General features: G+C 47.2%; 1 protein-coding gene across 1 annotated transcript; it reads left to right on the top strand.

The window, feature by feature from the left end:
- Positions 1 to 352: 352 nt before the first annotated feature.
- Positions 353 to 4640, top strand: LOC104073724 (A-kinase anchor protein 8-like; the record flags this gene model as incomplete). The annotated part of the gene is made up of 5 exons (XM_009573598.1): positions 353 to 458; positions 1290 to 1420; positions 2307 to 2402; positions 2886 to 2960; positions 4557 to 4640. Coding segments are annotated over 5 exons (492 nt in total), but the record flags the coding sequence as incomplete, so codon positions are not given.
- Positions 4641 to 9692: the final 5052 nt, after the last annotated feature.

Raw genomic sequence — 9692 nt, 5'->3', positions numbered from 1 at the left:
AAAGCTCCTAAACTGCATCTTTAAGTAACTGTGGTGGAAACTGCTAGAGAAGGTGGAGTAAAGTTGGGCTAAAGCATCAGAGGTGCTACTCCAGCTCTGCCGTGACTGCCCTCTTCTTTTGAACAGGTCGCTTAACCTCTAGTCTTACTGGTTGCACTGGTAGGAAATAAAGTACTTGCCCACCACAGATTTTGGTGGCTGGTGACTTAAGAGCTGAAAGGCAGTGCTACCTGCAGGACAATGCATGGTGGGATTTGTAGGACGTTTAGGATGAGCACGCTAGAGAGATGCACCTCAAAGTGGGGAGCAAAAAAAGATTAATACCAAATTAATAATTAATTCTGCCATACAGGAATATGTTGCTAATAAAACTAGGAAAACTGAAGAGCGGCGTAAAGCGATTGAAGACATTAACGCGGTTATTCAGCAGATTTATAGGGACCAAGATCTTACACAAGGTAAGATTTACTACCCGTGTGCCTGCAAGAGTTCCTTCCGTGTGCATCGGCTGCCTTGTCAACTCTATAAATAGTAAAATAGTAAAAAAAAAAACAGTAAAAAGGGGAGTGGGGGAATGTGCTGGTGTTGCTGAAGAGTAAAACCTACAGTCTGCACCGTCAGCCACTTCAGGTTATTACCCGGCTTTGTGGACGCTAGCTAAATGATTAGCTGGCTGAAGAGAATTTTTTCTTTTTTTTTTTTTTTTTTCCGCAGTGCTGATGCAGCTGCAGCTCGCGTCGCTCATCGTTGCGCGTGCAGTCGGGCTTATATCTGGGCCACTGGTATTCTGTTAGCCTTGCTGTATATATAGCGCATGCTCCGCTTGGCTCCTCTCCTGCTCCCTGGGAAGACTGTTTTGATGCTGGTGGAAGCGTTAAAGATGAGTTTGTGGTGGTTTAAGATGAGTTTGTGGTGGGTTTTTTTTTTTTTTTTGCAAACCCGCAGTGCTGATGCAGCTGCAGCTCGCGTCGCTCATCGTTGCGCGTGCAGTCGGGCTTATATCTGGGCCACTGGTATTCTGTTAGCCTTGCTGTATATATAGCGCATGCTCCGCTTGGCTCCTCTCCTGCTCCCTGGGAAGACTGTAAAGATGAGTTTGTGGTGGTTAAAGATGAGTTTGTGGTGGTTAAAGATGAGTTTGTGGTGGTTAAAGATGAGTTTGTGGTGGTTAAAGATGAGTTTGTGGTGGTTAAAGATGAGTTTGTAATGGAGGCTGGAGTAAAATCCCTAACACAGCACAGATCCCCACATTATTTTTCGGTTAATACTGTTCTTACCGTCCTTTTCAGATGTTGGCATGGAGCATTTTATTAAAAAGGTGGAGGCGGCTCACTGTGCTGCCTGTGACCTCTTCATCCCGATGCAATACGGCATCATCCAGAAACACTTGAAGTCGCTCGACCACAACCACAACCGCCGGGTGAGTGGGCAGCCTGGCACCTCGCGGGGGGTCTTGCAGGCTTCAGCTGCCATAGGAGGAGCATGACTTCAGATGGTTTTAGTGGTTCCTGAAATCAGGGAGAACTTTTCTTCACCCTCTTCAGTGTTTCTCTCCACGGTCTGCAGTTAATCTTGATGTTCTTATGTCCCCAGAAATTTCTCTCCACAGTCTGCAGTGAATTTTGGCTGTTCTTGTGTCCCCAGAAACTTCCCCTTTGCAAAAGCTGTCGAGCAAGGCGTTTGCGGGATTAAAGCACCTTCAGCAAAGCCTCGTGCCAAGCTGGAAACAAGATCTCGTGTCTCTTGCCCTGTTTCTTGCAAAATAAACAGCTTTGTGACTTCCCCACTTCCACGTACATACAGGATGATGTTGTTACAAGCTTTACTATACCCACGAGCAGTGATCCGAGGTGATGGCTGTCAGACGACAGCTCTTTCTAGGTATAAAATACATATATCGGCACGCGACTAAACCTTGTTACTGTAGCGATGTTGAGCAGGCTGCGTTACCACCTGCAGCGCTCGGCTGTTCGGCCGTCCTTCCCTCCCCACACCTCAGCAGAGTCAAAACGCGCCGACTTTCAACTTCAGTCCCCAGAGACCGAAAGATGAAACGATCCCGCTGGTGGAAGTGGGTGAAACCACCCACGTGGCTTTTCCTTGGCTGCCTGATACCTTTCCGAAGCACAGAATTCAGGGAACGTGCAGAAAATCGCAGATTTCTTAAATATTGCTGTGTTGTCACCTACCCAAATACTGAAGTGTGCTCCGTAGCCTGTCGTCCTCTGCTGAGCTGTGACTAATTACTGGCCTTGTAAGTTAATTCAGGACAAAATCTAAGTGTGTTTTTTTGTCCTCCCATACAGGCTATGATGGAGCAGTCCAAGAAATCATCGCTAGTAGTTGCGAGGAGTATTCTCAACAACAAACTAATCAGTAAGAAACTGGAGCGGTACCTGAAGGTGGGTATTTGCGGAGCGGCTTGGTATGGAGTAGCAACACTTTTGTGCTTTAGGAATTTTGCGGTAGCTGCCGTTGACTACTGAGGGTGCTTACTAGGTGAACCTTGAGGCGATTTGGGGAGTTTTTTGATAATATATCGGATTCCTGGTTGCTGGTCATCGAGTCTCTACAGTGAGAGACTGTCTGTCATCTGTCATCTTCTGCCCCACATGTTACACCGAACCCTGAGCGAACAGGGTGAGCGAGGCCTCCAGCTTAAACCTGGGCCGGAGACCTGACCGTTGCGCTGCTGCCGCTAATATTAGCGTTGGTTTGAATTCTCGAGGTGGCATCTGCTTTCAGGAGCTGCTCACTTGACTGCTTTTGGTGCAGCCTTAACACTGAACTTCTTGGGAGGGTTTGCTGGCGTGTAGCCGGTGTGAATTCCTTGAAGGAGCTAGAGATAAACTCGCAGCAGATGAATGTTTGTCTTTTCTTTTCAGGGTGAGAATCCTTTCACGGATGACCCAGAAGAAAAAGAGGAGCATGAGGAAGGAGAAGGGGGAGCCAGTGGAAATGTAGAGGAAGGAACAGCAGAAGGAGCAGATGAAAACAAGGATGAGGAGGAAAATCTGGAAGAGGAAAATCCAGAGGAGGAAAATCCGGAAGAAGAAAATCCAGAGGAGGAAAATCCGGAAGAAGAAAATCCAGAAGAAGAAGAAAATCCAGAGGAGGAAAATTTAGACGACGAAAACAAGGATCCTGAAGAGGACCCAGAAGGAGCTGAAAATGAAGGGGAGCAGGAAGAAACGGGGACAGAGACAGAAATTGAGGCACAACCACAAGCACAAACAGAGGTGGAGCCGGATGCAGAAAACGCGGAGGAGCAGACTTCCCCACCTGCAGAGGAATCTCTCCCCGAGGAAGAAGAGCAACAGCCAGTAGAAGGTGTGGAGGTAGAAGATGAGGAGGAAGAAAGTGAGGAAGCTGCTGCAGCACAAGAGGATGAGGACGCGGAGTAAACTCTGGAGGGGGAAGCTGATGTGTAAAAGACATGACGTACTTTGGTTTGTTTTTTTAAAAAACATAACTGTATCTGTGAATTTCATAGCACATCTTTTGAGTTCTCGTTCTACTAAACTCACTTAGGCAGTGGGAGCCTTTACCTGTAAAGTGATTTTTTTTTTTTTTTTTTTTTTTTTGAAAATAGAGGAATTTTTTTTTTTTTTACCAAATCTTCATTTTAGTAGCTAGGTTTTGTGCGGTCTCTGTTTTTTAGATGGCTTTGAACTAGGAGAATTTCCTTTTGAGCATGTGTGCAAACCAGTGCTACTTCACGATCTGGCAAACGAAACCTCTTCTCTTCCCCTTGAATTGAAACTTTTCTATATTTAACAAAGATGTGGTTTGTCCCCTTAGCCTGTCTGTCTGGAAACATCAGAAATTCTATTCCGGTTTTTTAATTTCTGCAGTGTACGCCATTAAGGTTCTGCATAACTTCCACGTGACTGTAATATTCTCCCTGATGTTTTATTCTTCCTTTTAACGCGGAGCGAAACTAAGTGGTGTCAACATTGTATTGTTTGTAAAATGCTTTCATTTTAAAGGTGAATGTTTTGGTGGGTGGAGATAAAAGGACTATCCTGAGATTACCTGTGACTCTACCTTAATTTCTGTTGCCCTGGTAAAGCTTGTGAGAGGTTGGAGGCTTAGAACCAGTCTACAAATCCTGCGACTCCACGCTCTGCTTTGTTATTTGGGTTCAGCTCAGCTTCCCTCTCTTCAGCACTGCAGATGGAGCTGACTGGGGTAGCAGTAAACACTTACTTGAAGCTGTCATTGGTTAATCATCGCCCGGAGTACAGATTCTCCTTCCTGAAATGAGGGAGAAATAACGAAATTAGTTTCTATTACACCGCAGAGGTTATTCCTGCTATGGAGAGAGGTGGCTGGGAGCTTTCCTGCAGGATGGGTTTGCAGGGTTGATGGATAAGGACGTGCTTAGCCTTGAATCACCGGCGTGACGCCAAATCCAGTCTTACAAACCTCCAACTTGGTGTAAATTGTTTGTACAAGAGAAGTTTTCCCCCAGCGATGGGCAGAAAGGGAAATTTAAGCATTAATGTGAAGACAAAGTGCTGAGACTGCTCCTGACCTCAAACCCTTTCCTCCAGCATGGGTCCCTGGTGACAGCGACTTACCGCATCTTCAGCTGCGCCCGTGAAGTCCTCTGCGAGCAGACGGGAGCGAGAGACTGATGAGAGGAGCTCCATGAGAGGGAACATTTCACCTGCTCCACGCCAGGGAGATTTATTACCCGCGAAAACGCTGAGCTCAGGTCCTGAACTGTTTATCCTGGCATCGCCCACTCGCCTTCCCAAGCGGTGAACCCGTCTTCTGCAGACGGACATCTCAAACTAGTCCTGGAAGATTCTTTTCCAAACATCATTAATAGCCTGAGTCACTAAATACTTCATGGGGGCTGTAACGAATTTGGTTTGTTCCCTCTTGTGCGGGTATGGCTTGATCCCAAGGTCGACCCTGTGAGCTGTTGGGTGTCGAGGGAGTCGGCCGCTGCTTGCTCCCACCTTTTCCATGGGTTTAGTCGCACATCTATCAGTTTTGGGGTGTTTTAGCATATTAAGCCTGATCCCCAGATCTCGCTTTGCCCGTTTGAGCTCAGAGCGGTGTAATTACCGCTGAGCGCCGTTAGCTGCGGGAATGGACCGGGTGCCTTGGAGGAGGCTGGTGGCACTTCAGGGTGACAGGGGGGGTGATTTTGAAGGCTGTAAAAGACGAGACGAGGTGCAGGGTTAGAAAGCTGGAAAGCTGCCTCAGAAGCGTAATCTTCGCACTTTTTTGCTTTGAAGGCAGGCGGGTGTTCAGCTAGCCACCATCATCTGTTCAAATTTCGCCTGTGCCAAGAAAAGAGTCTCAATTCTGTTGCCTCCTTTTACAGCTGCTGGTTTTTTCCTCCTTGCTCAGCAGAGCTTTGTGGTGATTTCTAGGTTTCCTCCTGCTTTTCTCTGTAGAAACCCTCTGATCTAGATTTAATTAGCTGGTTCCATCCTGATGAAAACAACTAGGCTTGGCTTTGTTGAAGTGTTAAGACCTGTGCTCTGCTTGCATTTTACTGTGTTTGAGGATCAATGTTTTAATCGGGGTGTGTTGTCAGGAAGCATTATAGGGAAATACCTTTGATTTAAGGTTTACATAAGAAAATTGAAGTTCTTTAATCGGGGTAGGCTGCCTGTCACCTTAAATATTAGGTCCTGAAAGTGCTGAGATCTCCGTGAGCCAGCCATTCTTTTTAGAAACAGACAAAACCCACCTTTATTTGTAATATAGTGAGTTATACCTTCCTTATACTTCCCCTTTCTGCTTTTTTCCCTTGTTTTCCTTTTTCTGCCATCCCCATTTCTCTAACATACTGGCTTGAGAAATTAATTTTGAGAAGAGGGACCATTGAGGGGTGCAGGTTGTGTGTTAAATACGCTGCTTCCCAGCTGGTTTTTTGGCAGGAGGCTCCTTACCTCCTGGTCAGCAGGGACAGCGGCTTCTCTTGTCCCCTTGCGTTTGCTCCAGAAACGTTGGCATCAGTCAAAACATCTGTAGAACTTCTAGCTGGGAACAGCGAGCGGAGTTTGGCCTGCTTGCTGCACCGGTTATCTTCTACCTGTTGTTTTTTCCACCCTGATTATTAACAAGGGGAGGGAAAATCAGCTATCAGCGTGAAAGAACAATTTGTAATTAATGTCCTTCTTGTGTAACTGGGGCACAGCCTGAACCTCGGTGTTCCTGAAGTTTGGGTTGGAAGGTACGTCTTGTCTCCTCTTAGCAGAACCCAGCTTCCCCTTGCAGAGGTGAATTTTATCCCTTCAACAACTACTTTTCAGTTTGATTAACAGGCACATTATGCATTGCAGACACTCCCCCGTGCCATTCTGCCGAGCTTTCTACCTTCTGGTGATGGATTAATTGTACAACAGCCCTTCCCTCTGGACTTGGAGCTTTGCATTCCCTTTCAAACAAAGGTCTGGCCGTGGGGCGAGTCCTTCTCGAGAGGCAGCTGGTGTGTGCGAGGAGGTGCTGAGCCCAGATCGCCATCTCTGCTGCCATATGGATGAGGTCGGGGCTTATCCAGCTTCTCAGGAGCGCTTAGGGCTTGATGGCTGCAACGTAGCTGCGTCCTTATACACTAAATACTGCTGTGGGTTTGTGTTCCGAGTCAAAATCCTTGAATTAAGTGCAGATATAGATATGCTGCGTAGGAAATGCTTAGTGCTTGTATATGTAACATTAAGGTTTTCATGGCTCTGCGCTCCTCTAGGATGCAGGTAGTAAACTCCAAACATCTGACAACAATTAACTAGTCGTGCTCACTAAAACCCCCTCGGACTGCTTGAAGCCGAGCAGGATGGACCTCGGTCTTAACTAGTCGTGCTCACTAAAACCCCCTCAGACTGCTCGAAGCCGAGCAGGATGGACCTCGGTTTGCCCGTGATCCGCAGGAACATCCAAGCTCCTCGTCCCCAGAGATGCGGCAGACTCAGAGCACGTGAGCGGAGAAGAGGAGAGGCGAGGGAATCAGCCAGGAAGGGCTCGGAGAAGTCAGCCGGTGTTAAAATCCTTTTGTGCCAACTCCCCTGCAAATGCTTTCCCTGAACGAACTATATCTTGAGAAAACTGCTGATGAGTAAGCGATCGCGTAGAGTTCACTGCAGCTCCTCCTGCGTGCTGGCTGCTATGAGGGACAGGCTTTAGGATATAGGTGCTATACATCTGGCCGTCGCTTGATTTAAGGCCGTCGCTGGATTTAAGGCCGTCACGATGATTTTTGGATGCTGCCGCTTCTCCCCAAGGAAAAGCGAGCTGAATTGTTGCTTTGGCTTGCTTCCCGCCACGCTCCATACATCTGCTGGCCGTATCCCGCGTTGATTTGTTGAAGAACACGCAGTTAAGCGCTGCAATTCAAATTTATGCAGCTCAGCATAAATAAGGGTGTTTTATTTTCCCCAGAACACCCTTATGTCTGCTACAGCTACTGCCATACCCTCGGCAGTGGCCCTGGCTTGGGGCTGGTAGCAGATTTAACTCGGATTTTCTGATTGTTCAGCCAAGATCTCAGTTTCTGCTAATGCTCTTGGGTATTTTATCATGTTAGTTAATAATTATAATTATAACCACGTGCACCAATCTAACTCCTGCCCGATCACCCCTGTGCCCAGCGCAGCCTGCTTCTTTCCTCCTCTAAAGTGGTATTTTCATAGCACCTAAACAAGAATGATCTGGGGAGGAGATTGCAGGAGGTTTTGAGGGGAGTGTTGGGGGGTTTCGGAGCAGGCAGCCCCATCTCCTGGCAAGATTTCCTGCGGATGTGCCCAAGCCTCGTAGCTCTGCTTCCTTCCGAGGTCTCTGAGGCTGTGGGGAGCATCTTGCAGCAAGCAGTTTTGAGGTGCTTGAGCTTGCTGGGATATCTATCCGTTATCAGCAAGTAAAGGCAGCTGGTAGAACTTGTTTCTGTGGTGTTACATATAGAAACATACTGATAACGCAGCACGGTGGCACCCATTTAACTCCTTACACTGACTGTGAAGTTGCCAACAGCTTCATGTTAATTTAATTGTTCTAGATGAGAAACACATAAACAAGATGGTATTAAATTAAGGACTTCTTTCAAGAATATATTACCCAGAGCATTGTTTCATAGTCTGAATGTTTCCAGGCTAGAAATCCGTATGTAATCTGTAAGTATTTCCCTAAGGTATGGAAATAACTATGGGATTTTGTGAGTCTCCAATCAATGTGCTGAAATGGTCACTTGTTATTAATACAGGTCTTAAATCCTCTCCATTTCCTTCCAGAATCAGGAAATCATTTTCTCTCAGCTCTAATACCTGGCTGCTGTGATAATTTCCAGATTTAGCGGGTAAAGATTTCCTTTAGGTGCCACCAATCCATCTTCCACATCCTACCGAAGTAGCTCAGGCATTTGTTCAGCCCTTCTGTCTAAAATCGCTGGGGTTCTCTTTGTCGAGCTCTGTATTCTCCAGGATTTTTCCTAATTCTGTTGAAAATAATTATCAGCCTCTGTCTGTGCCATTCTGGCATCTGAGAGGGGTGGAATAATCCCCTCTGTGCCCTTGGAGCTTTTATTTCCCCCCTCAAACTATCTCGCAACGCTTCCGCTCCTGCTCTGCCTCCTTCATCGCGTTTTCTAGGAGTTGCGCCCGCGAACTTGGAACATCAAATGAAATCACGCAGTGGCAGCAGCGCAAACAAAAGGAGGTTGTTCCTCGTGCAACTCAGAACTGTGGAATTTCTTGGGTTTATGTGGATTAAAATAAAAAAAAAAAAAGCAGGAAAAAAATCCCTCGAGGAGCAACACGCATGGCTGAGGCACAAAATGGCTGAGCCACAAAATGGGGATATTTTGGGGGAGCGGCATTACACCCTCGCCCTGTTTTTACCCTCTGAAGGAGAGAAGTTGACCTGAGGGTCTTACTCTACCACTGCTCCCCTCCTTCACGACGAGCTGTTGCTGTTCCAGGAGTTTTCCTGGTTCTCCCACTGGAATAGAAGATTTTCTCCTTGTTCCACATCTTTTCTCTTTCCTTTCAAGCTCCATTGAGCGAACCTTGCTGGAGTTCAAGGATTGCTCTCTTCCTTGGAATAATTAGGTTCAATTTACACCAGGCAGAGCCGAGATGCCATAATCATTCATCCTTTACTTAATTTATAGCAATTTCTTTCATAATTTGAAATAAAAGTGTGTCCTTCATCCGTTTGCACTTCAGTTCAGGTAATAAAGGAATAAATTGGGTCTGGAAAGGGAGGCGGCTTGTGAAATGCAGGGCTTGAGGAAGACCGTGGATGCTTTTGGGGTACAGCCTGCCTCTCCTCACCCATTTTCCTGCTGCTGCCAGTCGCTTTTAAGCTTCTTTAATTTGTTTTTTGGGCAAAAGCTGAGGAAAAAGCCGCCGTCTCGTTGGGCTGAAGCCTTCGTCAACGCTGAAGCTTTCGTCAACGCTGCTCCTCAGGCCCTGCTGTGATGCAATATAAGCTCAGCTTTAGGGATCCTGCAGCTGCGTGAGGTGAAGGGTTTTGGCGCACCGTGCTGTGGGATGGAGGACGCCATTTTGCTGTGAGGGGCTGGGGAAGGGCCCGGTGTCATGGCCGCGGTCTCAAAGGATCCTGGGGAGGGGTCAAGGGTCATCTTAGGAGCCCAGGGGCAAAGGTGAGGGGTCAAGGGCCGGGCGAGGGGTCAGGGCCCGCAGTGTGGCACCGGGCCCGCGGGCTCCATGGCGACC

Source organism: Fulmarus glacialis, unplaced genomic scaffold (genome assembly GCF_000690835.1).
Source record: "Fulmarus glacialis isolate BGI_N327 unplaced genomic scaffold, ASM69083v1 scaffold37792, whole genome shotgun sequence".
NCBI lineage: Eukaryota > Metazoa > Chordata > Aves > Procellariiformes > Procellariidae > Fulmarus > Fulmarus glacialis.
Note: the sequence above shows the minus strand (reverse complement) of the source record. Positions and strands in the feature narration are given on the sequence as shown.